This window comes from Pecten maximus, chromosome 1 (assembly GCF_902652985.1).
Source record: "Pecten maximus chromosome 1, xPecMax1.1, whole genome shotgun sequence".
Classification (NCBI taxonomy): Eukaryota; Metazoa; Mollusca; class Bivalvia; order Pectinida; family Pectinidae; genus Pecten; species Pecten maximus.
Genome location: NC_047015.1, coordinates 22482445 through 22500984, shown reverse-complemented (window position 1 = coordinate 22500984; position 18540 = coordinate 22482445). Strand labels below are relative to the sequence as shown.

Genomic DNA, 18540 nt, shown 5'->3' with positions numbered 1-18540 from the left:
AAATAGACTTTGATGATGGTAAATTATGGTGGAAGGTCACTGTCACTTGGTACAAATATTGTCACCAACAGAAGAAACAAACACTTTCTTATGATTCCACTTACCTTTATTGTGAATTTATATCCCAAACAACAAATTTGACATTTGACTTCGCGATGTCATCATTGAATATTTTTCCTGAGTCATTTAAACAAGTGTTCTATTGATAAAATCACAAACATAATGATTGTTTTACTAATATTTCATGTTGTAAAATTACATATTTTAAAAATATATTACCATATACATGTACATTGGTTTTTCATCTTAAATAGATAGTAAACTTTCCTTGATTACAAACTATATTTTGTTGATACTTTGGGAGAACTTGAACTTGGTACACTTGTAGGTAAAGAAGTTATGGGATAAACATGTTCCCCAATGAATGACAGTTGTTTATCGTGTTTATCTAACTCTTTAGTTAATTTTAGAAAAGACATTTTCTAAAGCCCATATCTTTTCTAACTGAATATTAACTAAGTTTAGTTAAATAAACATGATAAACAACTGCATTGTTGGGGAACCTCTATTTAACCCCTAGCTTCACACACTAGTTTAAAACAACAAAAAATGATGTTATATGATATAGATATAATGCAACTTCAAATAATTCATAATTGAAAGCAAGATAGTGATAAGTAGTTTGTTTCTGAATGTATCCTTATAAAGATGTTTTTTTACAATGAAATCTATGATTATAATTGTGACTATATGTATATTGACAGGTTTTAAACAATAACATGTATGATTATAATTGTGACTATATGTATGTATGATTATAATTGTGACTATATGTATGCATGATTATAATTGTGACTATATGTATATTGACAGGTTTTAAACAATAACATGTATGATTATAATTGTGACTATATGTATGTATGATTATAATTGTGACTATATGTATATTGACAGGTTTTAAACAATAACATGTATGATTATAATTGTGACTATATGTATGTATGATTATAATTGTGACTATATGTATATTGACAGGTTTTAAACAATAACATGTATGATTATAATTGTGACTATATGTATATTGACAGGTTTTAAACAATAACATGTATGATTATAATTGTGACTATATGTATGTATGATTATAATTGTGACTATATGTATGCATGATTATAATTGTGACTATATGTATATTGACAGGTTTTAAACAATAACATGTATGATTATAATTGTGACTATATGTATGTATGATTATAATTGTGACTATATGTATATTGACAGGTTTTAAACAATAACATGTATGATTATAATTGTGACTATATGTATGTATGATTATAATTGTGACTATATGTATGTATGATTATAATTGTGACTATATGTATATTGACAGGTTTTAAACAATAACATGTATGATTATAATTGTGACTATATGTATGTATGATTATAATTGTGACTATATGTATGTATGATTATAATTGTGACTATATGTATGCATGATTATAATTGTGACTATATGTATATTGACAGGTTTTAAACAATAACATGTATGATTATAATTGTGACTATATGTATGTATGATTATAATTGTGACTATATGTATATTGACAGGTTTTAAACAATAACATGTATGATTATAATTGTGACTATATGTATGTATGATTATAATTGTGACTATATGTTTATTGAGATGTTTTAAACAATAACATGTATGATTATAATTTCTTATTTCAGTGTTTACCTGAGTTTATGTCCCTGGACAGCAGATTTGTGTTCATGCTGGATGTGGGTCTCCACGTTTACATCTGGGTGGGAAAGACGTCAAAAGCTGTCACAAAAACCAAAACAAGGTAGGAACAGAGTACTGTTAAACAGACACTTCCCCTACCTTGAGGGTGTACCATGTCCCTAGAATTCTCTGTACTGTTGTAACAGACACTTCCCCTACCTTGAGGGTGTACCATATCCCTAGAATTCTCTGTACTGTTAGACAGACTCTTCCCCTACCTTGAGGGTGTACCACGTCCCTAGAATTCTCTGTACTGTTGTAACAGACTCTTCCCCTACCTTGAGGGTGTACCATGTCCCTAGAATTCTCTGTACTGTTGTAACAGACTCTTCCCCTACCTTGAGGGTGTACCATGTCCCTAGAATTCTCTGTACTGTTGTAACAGACTCTTCCCCTACCTTGAGGGTGTACCATGTCCCTAGAATTCTCTGTACTGTTAGACAGACTCTTCCCCTACCTTGAGGGTGTACCATGTCCCTAGAATTCTCTGTACTGTTGTAACAGACTCTTCCCCTACCTTGAGGGTGTACCATGTCCCTAGAATTCTCTGTACTGTTGTAACAGACTCTTCCCCTACCTTGAGGGTGTACCATGTCCCTAGAATTCTCTGTACTGTTGTAACAGACACTTCCCCTACCTTGAGGGTGTACCATATCCCTAGAATTCTCTGTACTGTTGTAACAGACTCTTCCCCTACCTTGAGGGTGTACCATGTCCCTAGAATTCTCTGTACTGTTAGACAGACTCTTCCCCTACCTTGAGGGTGTACCATGTCCCTAGAATTCTCTGTACTGTTGTAACAGACTCTTCCCCTACCTTGAGGGTGTACCATGTCCCTAGAATTCTCTGTACTGTTGTAACAGACACTTCCCCTACCTTGAGGGTGTACCATGTCCCTAGAATTCTCTGTACTGTTGTAACAGACTCTTCCCCTACCTTGAGGGTGTACCATGTCCCTAGAATTCTCTGTACTGTTAGACAGACTCTTCCCCTATCTTGAGGGTGTACCATATCCCTAGAATTCTCTGTACTGTTGTAACAGACACTTCCCCTACCTTGAGGGTGTACCATGTCCCTAGAATTCTCTGTACTGTTGTAACAGACACTTCCCCTACCTTGAGGGTGTACCATATCCCTAGAATTCTCTGTACTGTTGTAACAGACTCTTCCCCTACCTTGAGGGTGTACCATGTCCCTAGAATTCTCTGTACTGTTAGACAGACTCTTCCCCTATCTTGAGGGTGTACCATATCCCTAGAATTCTCTGTACTGTTGTAACAGACTCTTCCCCTACCTTGAGGGTGTACCATGTCCCTAGAATTCTCTGTACTGTTGTAACAGACACTTCCCCTACCTTGAGGGTGTACCATATCCCTAGAATTCTCTGTACTGTTGTAACAGACTCTTCCCCTACCTTGAGGGTGTACCATGTCCCTAGAATTCTCTGTACTGTTAGACAGACTCTTCCCCTACCTTGAGGGTGTACCATGTCCCTAGAATTCTCTGTACTGTTGTAAGGTATTTGTAAAACTCACCTCAACTTTAACATGTCTTTCTATTTTAGACTTATAGCAGAAAAAATCAATAAAAATGAAAGGAAAGGAAAAGCTGAGATCCATATGGAAACACAAGGCAAAGAATCAGTAATATTTTGGCGATGTTTAGGGGGGACTCCACAAATGCCTATAGCGGTAAGTACAAAACTGTAACAATAGTTCCCTATTACACCTGAAATTAGCTATTGCTGATGTAGACAAAAATGCCATGATTTGAAATGGAGTCTGGAAAAAACGCATTTATACTGTTGTGTGAGTCAGTTAAACTTTGCCTTAAAACAGTACCTGTCCTGAACAGCTGAGTTGATTTCGACCTGATTTCTATAGATACAGGATGTAAATCCTTGGGGGCAATGGGATAGGATCCACCAGCATCGTCTGATTACCCCGTTTGATTGCTCTACACTTATCAACCGTGGGTCAGCTCAGTGAAAAATCCTTGTTTCAATGACTTCACTCTATAAATAGAAGCCAATCAACATAACCCTTTCAGAATAAGAACTCTTCAGTTTAGAGGGAAAATATTTGTTAAAAAACTGTAATATTATGGCTGGGCTCCTGAAGGCTTGCAGATCCTGTGATAAACATATAGTGGACAGTCTGACAGGTCTTTAATGTTTTAAATGAGTGTTTGGGATATTAAGAACGGCTCAGGTGTGTGTACCATATTATTTGTGTGTCAATAAGCTAAAAAGAGTATCGAAATGGAACAATGACTTAGCAGTGTTTATTTAGGCTGAAATTTCCGATAACAGGCTTTTCCACCACCTAGGCCTGTTTTAATTGATACAAAGACATCTCTGTCAGACAAATTGTGCCAAAAGGGCGTCAATGCTATTCTGCTGAAATGGTTCAAACATTTTTTAGATCACTCGCCGCCACTGTTCTTGATATGTAGCTTGTATAAAGGGTATGTTTGTTACCTTCTATCTGATTGGCTGAAATCCAATAGGAAAAGGTGACAGAGCCAATCAAAGAGCCTCTATCTAAACTGAGCTGACCCACCGGTGATAAGTGTAGTATAGTGCAATCAACCATGGGTATCCAACGATGGATCCAATATCTGTAATAATGATACATTTATAAAATCGCCCCTCCATACAGGTAAAGGTAATTGGATCCAATTTTATTTAGATCGTCCTTATCAATGTTGTATAAAGGTTTATGTCCATATGGAAAGATGATGTGGTCCTTCCATTTGAATAGAAGGATTTTTATCAAATCTTATATACATTTAGGTCCAGACTTGGCCGAAATGATCAATACAAAGTGGAGATCAAAATCTCAACATTCATATGACCTAAAATTGATATACTTTGTATTATAAACAAGCATTACCAGTTGTAGAGGACATACATACCTTCTAAACTGATGCATAATTCATAATCCATTTGATCAATTGATTAAAACTGAAGTAACTGACTTTGATACTAATTATGATGTTTTATTAACAGGCAGCTTCACTATTACCAGTGGAATACCTGCCCCGGATGTACAAAGTAGGACTTGGCATGGGATATCTGGAGCTGCCCCAAGGTAACAACTAAAACATGTCTAAACAATACATTTGGTAATATTTTGATTTATTTTAAATGCAAACGCGCATACAGTGTACAATAAAAAAATTCAGTATCAATTGTGATATAACTCAATATTTACTTGTGATTTTAGTTGAAATTCCAAAAGGGAAGTTGGTGCAGTCCCTGTTGCAGTCTAAATGTGTGTACATACTGGATTGTAAGACTGACCTATTTGTTTGGTAAGTACATTTTTTTATCATATATGTATTCCTGCTAGGTAGGAGGTTGGCCGTTATGTGTTAGTCATCTCTGTCACTTCCTGTGCATCTGTATCTCCATAAAGCTTAGTTATTCTTTGTGTTTACTACTTTAACCCCATTTCTGTGATGCTCTATGTCCTATAGTCATCAAAGGTACAGTATATTCAAGCACTGTGAAAAGTAGGTCATCACAACCTATATTTTCTGTACCAAAATCAACAGTACACTGCATTTAATGGTGGTGCAGGCATATGTATACTTAAAATATTTTCCAGTTTGTCAGTAAATTACAACTGCATTATACAACACACATGCACCTTTTCTACACACACACTTTTAACCTCAAGATCAAAGGTCAAACTGGACTACTTTTGAAAGCACAGAATACAGACATGTATGTTATAAAACACTTTGACAGATTGAACTCATATTCACACCATAATATAGTAACATCACAGTCTGCATCTGTTTGGATTTTGGTAGTTACTAATCAAGAGTCAGTGTCCACTTTGAAAATCATTTATAACAGGTATATATAGAATTACATACAATGTACACTATTTACTCGGGAACAGGTTGGAGACTATATGTGAGCCCTAACTCACTGAAAATGCCTGCATACAATAAAATCATGTAATGATGTTGTTAACTTTATTTTCAGGATTGGTAATTTTTGTTTTTAACTTTATTTTCAGGATTGGTAAAAAGTCCACTCGACTCATCAGGGCAGCAGCACTCAAACTTTCACAGGAACTCAATGTTATGTTGATACGTCCTGATTACTGCAGCGTAACCAGGTGTCTCGAAGGGTAGGTCATCTTTACAGAGACCTCTCCTATCTCAGTAGTGTCGGATACAATGTTATGTTGATATGACTAGACTACTGCAGCATAACCATGTGTCTAGAAGGTAGAAATATGATACGTCTAGACTACTGCAGTGTAACCAGGTGTCTAGATTGGTAAAAATGTATGTCTAGACCACTGCAGTGTAACCATGTGTCTAGAATGGTAAGAATGTATGTCTAGACTACTGCAGTGTAACCAGGTGTCTAGAAGGGTAGAGAGATGATATGTCTAGACTACTGCAGTGTAACCAGGTGTCTAGAAGGGTAGAAATGTATGTCTAGACTACTGCAGTGTAACCAGGTGTCTAGAAGGGTAGAAATATGATACGTCTAGACTACTGCAGTATGACCAGGTGTCTAGAAGGGTAGAGAGATGATATGTCCAGACTACTGCAGTATGACCATGTGTCTAGAAGGGTAAAAATGTATGTCTAGACTACTGCAGTATGACCAGGTATCTAGAAGGGTAGAAATATGATACGTCTGGACTACTGCAGTGTAACCAGGTGTCTACAAGGGTAGAAAGATTATACGTCTGGACTACTGCAGCGTAACCAGGTGTCTAGAAGGGTAGAGAGATGATATGTCTAGACTACTGCAGCGTAACCAGGTGTCTAGAATGGTAAAAATGTATGTCTAGACTACTGCAGTGTAACCAGGTGTCTAGAAGGGTAGAGAGATGATATGTCCAGACTACTGCAGTATGACCAGGTGTCTAGAAGGGTAAAAATGTATGTCTAGACTACTGCAGTGTAACCAGGTGTCTAGAAGGGTAGAGAGATGATATGTCCAGACTACTGCAGTATGACCAGGTGTCTAGAAGGGTAAAAATGTATGTCTAGACTACTGCAGTGTAACCAGGTGTCTAGAAGGGTAGAAATATGATACGTCTAGACTACTGCAGCGTAACCAGGTGTCTAGAAAGGTAGAAAGATTATACGTCTAGACTACTGCAGCATAACCAGGTGTCTAGAAGGGTAGGCTGCCTTTCTTAGACTTTTCCTATCCCAGTAATGTCGATACAATTTTATGTTGATACGTGTAGACTACCAAAGTATAACCAGGTGTCTAGAAAGATAGGTCATCTTTTCATGGACCTCTCCTTTCCCAGTAGTGTTGATATGCGTTTCTTATTGGTATTTGTCTACTTGTTACTACCTTTCTTTATCTAATCTTAATTAGTATATAGAAATATTTTTGATCGAAACATTGAACACTTAAACATTCGTCATTAATGTATAACAGATCTGTCCAGAACAACAGTTACAGACAAAATATGACAAGATAAATGTGATTTTCGTTTTAAAACAGGATCATGACAGTATAAACAAAAAAAAAAACAATCTGGGAGTTGTTTCCTTAAAACTGTTCATGTGTTTTTTCACAAAAATGTTGTAGACATTATGACTTTAACTTGACAAAGTCAGCAAAAGTTAGAAAGACACACTGTTTTCTTCCTGATATGATGATAAATTATAGCCCATGTATTTCTTTGACCAATGTTAAAAAAAAAATTGAAAATATATGTGTTGGAAATTTTGACAAAAATTTCTGTTGATTTATCTTTTACTAAAAAATGGCAGCATTGAAATGTTGGCCCATAATGCAAAAATTGATTAGTGTGTAAAAGAAGAGAATTCAATGATTTTCCATTGATATATGCGCTACAATTGTATTACTTATTAAATTTCCCGAAACATGAGGAGATTTGTCAATGAATTATCAGAAATTATTGTTGTCAGTAAGTTGGTAAATATGGTACAAGTAACTTGATTGGACAACATGTTTCCATGCCACTTTAGATTTGTATTGATAGATGACAACTAACTTTGTACAGTTTTTACTTATTTTGGTTTGATCGTATTGATCTTTAGCCATATTTTTTTGTGAAAATGTGATATAATTATTTATTAGCTAAAATCTTGACTGATGCTGTGTTTGATAGGACAGAGCCACAGGTGTTTAAGACAAAGTTTGTAGGGTGGGACGATGTCATACCTGTAGACTACACCAGGACAGCAGAGTCAATGGACCGCAGGGGTCACGACCTCAAGGTAAATCTCAGCATTTGAAAAACAGAAATGGTTTTGTGTACAACCTCAATCTAATACAGGGGGCAGAACCTCAATCTAATACAGGGGACAGGACCTCAATCTAATACAGGGGGCAGAACCTCAATCTAATACTGGGGACAGGACCTCAATCTAATACTGGGGACAGAACCTCAATCTAATACAGGGGGCAGGACCTCAATCTAATACTGGGGACAGAACCTCAATCTAATACAGGGGGCAGGACCTCAATCTAATACAGGGGACAGGACCTCAATCTAATACAGGGGACAGAACCTCAACATAATACAGGGGACAGGACCTCAATCTAATACTGGGGGCAGGACCTCAATCTAATACAGGGGACAGGACCTCAATCTAATACAGGGGACAGGACCTCAATCTAATACAGGGGACAGAACCTCAACATAATACTGGGGACAGGACCTCAATCTAATACTGGGGGCAGGACCTCAATCTAATACAGGGGACAGGACCTCAATCTAATACAGGGGACAGGACCTCAATCTAATACAGGGGACAGAACCTCAATCTAATACAGGGGGCAGGACCTCAATCTAATACAGGGGACAGAACCTCAATCTAATACAGGGGGCAGGACCTCAATCTAATACAGGGGACAGGACCTCAATCTAATACAGGGGACAGAACCTCAATCTAATACAGGGGGCAGGACCTCAATCTAATACAGGGGGCAGGACCTCAATCTAATACTGGGGGCAGGACCTCAATCTAATACTGGGGGCAGGAACTCAATCTAATACTGGGGACAGGACCTCAATCTAATACAGGGGGCAGAACCTCAATCTAATACTGGGGGCAGGAACTCAATCTAATACTGAGGGCAGGTCAATTATTTAAATCATCATCTTAAATAAAGTTTGTGTTTTGTAGGTTATTATGGAAAGAGACAAGTTGAAGACAGACCTGTCAGCACTGTTCATGCCTAGACAACCAACCATGACCCTTGATGAGGCGGTAAGTTATGTGTTTTCTACAGGTACTCTGATTTCCTCCTACAGTAAGATCCCTGGCACACTTCTATCCGGGTCAGCAAGAGCAATTAGTACAGGATGAAATAACTTTTTTCACACTTTGATACAGTATAACTTGTCAATACCTGCCCCTCTAATCCAGATCCCTGTCTATTCCGGCTTCATTGTTTGGTCCCGACATTTTCCAAATTAACTTATAGTAGTTAAAACCTGTATATCAGGAACCTGTCTTTTCTGAAAACCGGCATTGTTAACTGACCATGGTATAAGTATACTTCTAACATCGACCTTCTCAAACCGACCGTCACGTTTTCTCATCAAGCAACAATCTAAACAAACACTTTGGGGACTTTCACAATTACCAATTATTCAGGGTGACGACGATGTCAATTACCTGTAATTTTAATTAGCATCTTGAGGTGGTTGATGACTATTCACCACCCCAATAGGATTACCATCACATGTTGTGAACACTTTTCAAATGTATTCATGGAAAATATAGTACATGCATGCCTTTGGAACATTCAGTTGATACAGACCTAGAGCGCGGATGTTGATACTGTGGACGACTTAAACAGTTTTACATGTTACATGTGTCTAGGGAGGCACTGATACAAACTGAGCTGACTTACTGTGACAAGAAAACAATTTGGTCAGTGACAAATTACATGGTAAAATCCTTGTGGAATACACTGCAAGTTCCGGCATGGACATAGCCGAGATGTGTTCTCAGCTTCATTTAGAATCTGTTATTATTGTTTGCAATGGATAAAGAGATTGGTACTTTCATTCTGTATTGAACTTAAAAACTTTTATAGTATTATACACTTGTAAATAAAACATCCAGATCATGAAACGTCTGACTTTTCCTCTGTTGTAGTAAGCGATTGAATAGCTTGGGTGTACATTTTCTTTGTTTTACTTCAGTTTACATAACACATTACACGCCTGCATATTGCACGCAGGAGAGGCCATCCTTGATTCACCATAGGTGTTGATAGGATGTTAAACAATACAAACCAAACATTAAACACATGAATGCATTCCAGAATATTGATGACACTATAAGAATCTTTCATTGGTTTCATTTCATTCATAAGACAAATATCTCATCAAATACAGATTTGATAAAATATTCAATAAGCCATTTTGCTATGTAGGATCAGTTAACTACTGAATGGAATGAAGATCTGGATGGAATGGAAGCATTTGTACTGGAGGGCAAGAAGTTTGTACGACTGCCAGACGAGGAGCTAGGTAGGTATTGGTGAAGCACTGTTAACTATTATGGTCTCGGTGAGGGATGTACCAATGGGAAATGACAAGAGTATGGCAAAATACTGATAGTATATCAGACAAAAGGAAAAAATAGTGTTAACTTCAATTTTCATAACAGCAGATCATTCTTCTATTTAAGACGTAAAAAGAGGAGAGTACCAAAACCCGAAACTGCTTTTTGTCATGTGATGTACCTGTGAACTGTGTGTCTATACAAAAGTTTGTGGAATATGATTGGTCTGTATATTTCATAGGTATGTATTCCATATGCAGGATTTCTATGTTGGTCTGTATGATTTATAGGTATATTCCATACAGAGGATTGCTATGTTGGTCTGTAGGATTTATAGGTATATTCCATACGGAGGATTGCTGTGTTAGTCTGTATGATTTATAGGTATATTCCATACGGAGGATTGCTATGTTGGTCTGTATGATTTATAGGTATATTCCATACGGAGGATTGCTGTGTTGGTCTGTATGATTTATAGGTATATTCCATACGGAGGATTGCTGTGTTGGTCTGTACGATTTATAGGTATATTCCATACGGAGGATTGCTACGTGTTGGTCTGTACGATTTATAGGTATATTCCATACGGAGGATTGCTGTGTTGGTCTGTACGATTTATAGGTATATTCCATACGGAGGATTGCTATGTTGGTCTGTATGATTTATAGGTATATTCCATACGGAGGATTGCTATGTTCCATATGGAGGATTGCTATGTTGGTCTGTATGATTTATATGTATATTCCATATGGAGGATTGCTGTATTGGTCTGTATGATTTATAGGTATATTCCATACGGAGGATTGCTGTATTGGTCTGTATGATTTATAGGTATATTCCATACGGAGAATTGCTATGTTGGTCTGTATGATTTATAGGTATATTCCATACGGAGGATTGCTGTGTTGGTCTGTATGATTTATAGGTATATCTGTATGATTTATAGGTATATTCCATACGGAGGATTGCTGTGTTGGTCTGTACGATTTATAGGTATATTCCATACGGAGGATTGCTGTATTGGTCTGTATGATTTATAGGTATATTCCATACGGAGGATTGCTGTATTGGTCTGTATGATTTATAGGTATATTCCATACGGAGGATTGCTGTGTTGGTCTGTACGATTTATAGGTATATTCCATACGGAGGATTGCTGTATTGGTCTGTATGATTTATAGGTATATTCCATACGGAGGATTGCTGTGTTGGTCTGTATGATTTATAGGTATATTCCATACGGAGGATTGCTATGTTGGTCTGTATGATTTATAGGTATATTCCATACGGAGGATTGCTATGTGTTCCTGTGCCGTTACTGGGTACCACTGGAGAAGGATGAGGATGAGGAAGATGATGACGATGACGATGAAGACCCGGGGGAGGATGACTACAAATGTGTAGTGTACTTCTGGCAAGGCCGTGACACCTCCAACATGGGCTGGCTCACCTTCACTTTCAGGTACTGTAGTCCTAGGAAACACTTCTCAATGACTTGGTTACACATTTAAAAATAGTCTTGGTCATATTGCAGTAAGTCTATAGATTTGTATGTGTGTATTTTTAACGTATTTGATAAGAAAAAAACTTAACTGAAAGCTAATTAGTGAAAATGATATTAGACATTGCATCAGTGAATTTAAGATTAAAAACCTTCACTTTATATTGGGTCATGAATATTAAGTTTTATACCTGAGATAATATTGGACAATGCTTAGGTGCCTCAGTTAAGCAACTTGATGAAAGAACATTTCCATCGTGTTTTACAGCTTACAAAAGAAGTTTGAGACGCTGTTCAAGGACCGACTAGAGGTAGTGCGCACGCACCAGCAGCAAGAGAACCTCAAATTCCTCTCACACTTCAAACGCCAGTTCATCATTCGTCAGGGCAAGCGAAAAGTGGGTGGAGGTGAGGTTAAGAAGACCGATATTGAGTTCTTCCATCTACGTGCAAATGGCAGTCCTATAGCTACAAGATGTATACAGGTATGCAGTGGAGATATTTCTGGTCCGTTTTTGTTACTGCACTCTAAATAGTTGAACCCAAGTTATTTGTTTATGAATTCGGGACAAACCAAGAGAGCTTATTTTACTCTCTGGAAAGCCTTTAAAATGAAAGACATTTATGGCTTGAATTAATATCTGCAGGCCTGTTAAAACTTAGGCTTGAAATGCTACATTTTCAAATTGATGAACCTACTGGTCTGTATAAACAGGGCAGTGATGTGGTTGTTTGTGCACCTCCTCTAAAAGGATGAATGTCTTGTTGGTAAACTGAAACAGTGTAGTGATATGATGGAGCTAAAGTCTCCTACGTTTTCTGAAGTGACATTCAGGAAGTCAATTTTCATAATACAAATTTATTTAATAAGAAAATCACTGTCTTGCACAGGTGGTCTTATAATGGACGTGGTCACATTAGCCGGTTTGACTCTAGACATTAATACATGTAGTTAGAGCTGATTGTTGAATTTACAGCAGGAAACTTTGACACCGAAAGTATTCAGAGTTAAATTGTAACGGGAAATATTTGAAGTTACAGTGAACCTATCAATTCTAATAAAATTTATTTTACCATTGTAGATAAAACCAGATGCTTCCTTACTAAACTCATTCTTTTGGTAAGTATTTCACTCAGCTAATGGGATTCTTATTACATATGTACATATTTTTTGTGCTCTCAAAATTTTGACACCATATCAAATTTTAACTGATCAGCCTTATGGTGAATTGACACATCAACATTATTTTCCATAGAAAACAATGTATACAATTTGCAGTCCTTATCAAAACAGCTTACTGTGATTATTTGATGGTGAATTTTGAGTGGTTCTGGATAATTTGATGGTGAATTTTGAGTGGTTCTGGATAATTTGATGGTGAATTTTGAGTGGTTCTGGATAATTTGATGGTGAATTTTGAGTGGTTCTGGATAATTTGATGGTGAATTTTGAGTGGTTTTGTACGAGCATTGCAGCTATATCCTGATAGTGCCATTTGACAAAACAGCTTACTGTGATAATTTGATGGTGAATTTTGAGTGGTTCTGTACGAATATTTCAGCTATATCCTGATGGTGCCGTTTGACAGTGAAGATCTGATGGGTGTGGTCTATGTGTGGATAGGTAGCAGAGCAGAGCATGAGGAGGCTACACTGGCAGAGAAGATCGCGTACAAGATGTATAAAGTAGGTATTAACTGGGACGTATTAGAATATAGCACACAAGTTGTAAGGTAATGATGTGTTTATTCATTCTCAAAATTCACCTAATTTTAAACCAACAATATGTCTGATTTAATAGAATTCATCCCAATTTGGCTATAAACTAATTTGTGACTCAATTTGACAAGCAATAAAGATTTTATGTCAATTTCTCAAATCTAAGGTTTTTAACCCAAAAATACAGCTAGAAAATAAAATTCATGTAATCAGTTGAGTGTGTTCGAGATGTACATACTACAATGTCACTATATTCCAGGTTTGGTTGAAATAAAATTGCTATTTTATGAAAAACTGAGCTAAACACAGAACTGGATTCCCACCATCCCACTATTATAATATCATAAATTCAGGATGATATTCCGTAAACGAAAGCGTTTAAAACATGAAACTTTAAAGTGAAATGTTGACACTGCCACCGGAAAAATAACACTATAGTCTCGCTGGCAGGCGATACAAAAATGTAGAAAGCATGGATAAGAGTGAGGTATATTTATAACAAAGTACACATGGTGCAAAAATTGATGATGCATGAATAGATTGTATTTAGAACATGGCACTCATTTAGTATTTATGAAGATTGTATAGACGGTAGCAAAGATGTAGGAAAAATTATGCAGAAATTATTGTACAATTTTCTGTTGCTACATAAGGACAACTACACGATACAGATGATCAGTGAGGGTGAAGAACCTGTCAACTTCTTCTGGGTTGGCATCGGAGGCAAGAAGCCACACGAAACGGTTAGTATTTGATAGTTATTCTCAGGTTTTGTTCATTTTACATTTCAAGTTAAGATTATGAACCATTAATAAACCATTGTGCATTCAACTAATGTAACTGTATTGAAAAGAATGTGTAATATGGAAGGAATAGAGACTGACAATGTTTTTGATTAGTTGAACTTTGTTAACTCAAACTCTGATAATGCGAAGACCCTGCTTAACTTAGTAAAAGTTAAATTCTGACAGTAAAAAACTATATAAAATGTATCCAGTTTCCTCGAATACTTGGGATATCGGCGAATTTGTTTCATGATCCCTTTGACCTTGAGATAAAAAGGTTTGACTGTATATCTTGTTACTTTATAATTATACAGACATAAATTTTCACTTTTCAGGAGTCCAAGTTTATGCAACATGCTCGCCTGTTCAGGTGTTCAAATGAAAAGGGTTACTTTACAGTGTCCGAGAAATGTGCTGATTTCTGTCAGGTAAACTACAAGTGTTGTGTTTATATTTAGACAAATAACAAGTCCGTATGTATTCCTACGACAGAAAAATCTCATAACATTGTGTTTGGTCATCGTGACACCCTTGGCAGCTGTATAAGTTGTTGTTATGCCCTGTCCCCGTCCCGTCCCGTCCCATCCCATCGCCTCGCATGGCGGCCTATCCCAATGCATTGTAACTACAAATTGTAGGTAATCCCAGGAACTGCTGATGCAATCCTCACCAAACTCTGTCTCTGGGTGTCAAGTGGCAGCGAGGGCATTTATATCTAACAGACCCAAGAGGAATAGGGTTTTCTAGAAGGAAAGTGACCTCCTCCCGCGCGCCCCCCCACGTACAAAATATGTCCGACTTCATAGGAAAACAATGCTAACAATGATCTGTAACAAGGGTTTTACTATGTGGTAGGATATGGCATCGTTACTAAACAATTTTAAATGTGTAGGCCATAAATCATATGGTTAGTGGTTTCTGTATACTTTGTTTACCAACAGCACTATAATGTACACCAGATTAAATTGGAGTAGTCACCCATCCAAAAGCTGACCATGCTCAACGTTGCTTAACTTTGATAGATAGATGCAACAGTCAACCACACAGCCACAAAACTTAGGACTATCCGGCTGAAATACCATATGTATGAATCATGACGCACTGTCTTATTTAATATAAGATTATTTTTTGTAATGGTAATACATCGGTCAGTATCTTAAATACTTTGGTTGATATCTGTTTTGTTGTGTTTTTTTTCAACCAGGATGACCTGGCTGATGATGACGTGATGATTCTGGACAATGGAGAAAATGTCTTCCTCTGGGTTGGCAAGAAAACAAGTGATGTGGAGATAAAACTAGCATTTAAGAGTGCACAGGTAATCAGATCACCAATATCAGCAGTTTTTATCTCATGTGTTTGACAATTCTATTAAAACATTTTCTCTATAGAATTGTCGCCAAGTTATTGTTCACAATGAACCTAAACCGTTTCTGTTTGGAAATTATTCATATGTACTAGTTCTGGATCATGACATTTACAATAATTATGGGAGGTGGGAGATCAGCATCTGTGTACAAATTTTGATGCAGTTCTGTGTCACCCAGCATTTATGGTAAATGGTATACATGTAAGTACAGAATTATGTTTTGAAAAAAATCGTAATTTAAAAGCAGTACAAGACCAATAATCAGTAGTGAGACGAAGATTTTCTCCTGTTGTAGGTGTACATCCAACACATGCGTAACAAACAGCCAAACAAACCACGTAAACTACTACTGGCCATGAAGTACAAGGAGCTGAGGAAGTTTACCAAGTGTTTCCATGGCTGGGGCAAATACAAGGAGGTGTTGGAGTAGCCTCTCACTACAGGAGTCACACCACATGTTACAATAGTCTGGAGTCACACAGCATTCTATGTAGTCATGTTACAATAGTCTGGAGTCACACAGCATTCTATGTAGTCATGTTACAATAGTCTGGAGTCACACAGCATTCTATGGACATTTACAGACTTGTAGTTCTCATCAAAATGAGGATACAACAATTCTATTTCTGATATTTTGATGGTAAGACTTATTGAGAACTGGTAACTATTAAATTTATCTTTGATTTAATTTCTTAAATACCAAGATAGGAGTGGAATATAAATCCTATAAAAGTCTTATAAAACTGTTAAAGAATATCGGTGCTGTGGTCGGTTGTAGAACTTCCTGTGCCTACTGCTATACATCCATACGTTGGCCAAGTGTGTCTCTACTGTAGCCGTACATCTATATATTGACCAGGTGTGTCTCTACTGTAGCCGTACATCTATATATTGACCAGGTGTGTCTCTACTGTAGCAGTACATCTATATGTTGGCCAGGTGTGTCTCTACTGTAGCCGTACATCTATATGTTGGCCAGGTGTGTCTCTACTGTAGTCGTACATCTATATCTTGACCAGGTGTCTCTCTACTGTAGTCGTACATCTATATGTTGGCCAAGTGTGTCTCTACTGTAGCCGTACATCTATATGTTGGCCAGGTGTGTCTCTACTGTAGCCGTACAACTATATGTTGACCAGGTGTGTCTCTACTGTAGCCGTAAATCTATGTTGGCCAGGTGTGTCTCTACTGTAGTCGTACATCTATATCTTGACCAGGTGTCTCTCTACTGTAGTCGTACATCTATATGTTGACCAGGTGTGTCTCTACTGTAGCAGTACATTCATACGTTGGCCAAGTGTGTCTCTACTGTAGCCGTACATCTATATGTTGACCAGGTGTGTCTCTACTGTAGCCGTACATCTATATACTGGCCAGGTGTGTCTCTACTGTAGCCGTACATCTATATGTTGGCCAAGTGTGTCTCTACTGTAGCCGTACATCTATATGTTGGCCAGGTGTCTCTCTACTGTAGCCGTACATCTATATACTGGCCAGGTGTGTCTCTACTGTAGCCGTACATCTATATATTGACCAGGTGTGTCTCTACTGTAGCAGTACATCTATATGTTGGCCAGGTGTGTCTCTACTGTAGTCGTACATCTATATGTTGGCCAGGTGTGTCTCTACTGTAGTCGTACATCTATATGTTGGCCAGGTGTGTCTCTACTGTTGCTGTAAATCATCTATATGTTGGCTGGTTGTCACTCAACTGGTCACAAAAAACTGTTTTAGTGCAATATTACACTATTTGATCTGTTGTAGGAGTGTGTGTTGAGTTTGTCTGTGATATTGGGAATGTTTTATGCTGCTGCTTTAAATACTATAGCTCTGTTAGTACTAGAATGATATAAAGTCTATATGTCTCCCTTCAACATGTCCTATTGATGTTAACCAAAATGTTTTATAGTGTAGTTGTTAGTGGTGAAATATTTAAGAAGAAAACTTCTTAACATTGATAATTTGTTAATGTTATACAGAAAGTTTTTAAAGCTTGAATATGAAGATAACATATTTTGAAAAAAATGTTGTTAAATACATAAAATTATACAAGTTGTTCAACTTTGTGGTATAAATCGAAGCACAATGATGGGTTTATTGGAAAAAATCCTTGTTTCTTGGAACAATATATCCTTCTTAACCTTACATTTATACAAATATATGATAGCTGAAGATTCTACAAATATATATAGACTAAGGTTTTTGATATCTTATCTATGATGATAAATCCATTTACTCTACACAAATATAACTTAAGTTGTATCTAGACTTATTAGACTTATTGCTTTGAAATGGAACATTTGCAGGAGTAATGCCTAGCGGATATATATATTTCAATGCAGACATTGAATGTTTTAAAGCTTGCCAGAAAATGACAAGATATATGTAATTTCTGCATGTTTGGTAAATGAACAAGTCTGGTCAAACTGTTATATCATTGTAAACTATATCTATTCATCACAGTATTGACACACTGTGGAGAGGTTAGTTTGTCGTCAGTGTTTCAGGAGAGAATGTGAATATGTTATTGGCCATTACTATGATTAAAATAAAAGCTTGTCTAATCTAAAGTTATACTAAAATTCCTTTTATGATTGATAAAACCATTATATTTAACATCCGGGCCGGGGGCCACTACATGTATGTACCAGGTATACTGTGTGTTGGGTTAGACAGGTTTTACTAGTGTAAGAGGTCACATCACATTAGTGTTATAATCATGTGATTTTGTCAACTGATTTTACCACCATTTGTTAATCATGATAATAATATTTAAAAACTAATTACCATTGTTACAAGAATTCCATAACTTTTTATACATTAAAAAAGGAAAAAACAAAAA

The 18540-nt window shown here is 36.8% G+C and overlaps 1 protein-coding gene across 5 annotated transcripts in view; it reads left to right on the top strand.

The window, feature by feature from the left end:
• The window catches only part of LOC117327936 (protein flightless-1 homolog), a 42720-nt gene extending 24180 nt beyond the window's left edge, over positions 1-18540 (top strand). For 3 of the 5 annotated variants that reach the window (XM_033885189.1, XM_033885222.1, XM_033885213.1), the window contains 17 exons: positions 1729-1844; positions 3348-3474; positions 4794-4875; positions 5011-5098; positions 5815-5928; positions 7912-8020; positions 8933-9016; positions 10194-10290; positions 11600-11786; positions 12094-12310; positions 12908-12945; positions 13388-13511; positions 14198-14287; positions 14665-14757; positions 15534-15647; positions 15994-16875; positions 17076-18540. In XM_033885189.1, the coding sequence (XP_033741080.1) occupies positions 1729-1844; positions 3348-3474; positions 4794-4875; positions 5011-5098; positions 5815-5928; positions 7912-8020; positions 8933-9016; positions 10194-10290; positions 11600-11786; positions 12094-12310; positions 12908-12945; positions 13388-13511; positions 14198-14287; positions 14665-14757; positions 15534-15647; positions 15994-16128 (1815 nt within the window). In that variant the 3' untranslated portion in view covers positions 16129-16875; positions 17076-18540. The remainder of the gene's footprint in view (positions 1-1728; positions 1845-3347; positions 3475-4793; positions 4876-5010; positions 5099-5814; positions 5929-7911; positions 8021-8932; positions 9017-10193; positions 10291-11599; positions 11787-12093; positions 12311-12907; positions 12946-13387; positions 13512-14197; positions 14288-14664; positions 14758-15533; positions 15648-15993; positions 16876-17075) is intronic. The other 2 variants (XM_033885205.1, XM_033885197.1) reach the window with 2 other exon arrangements.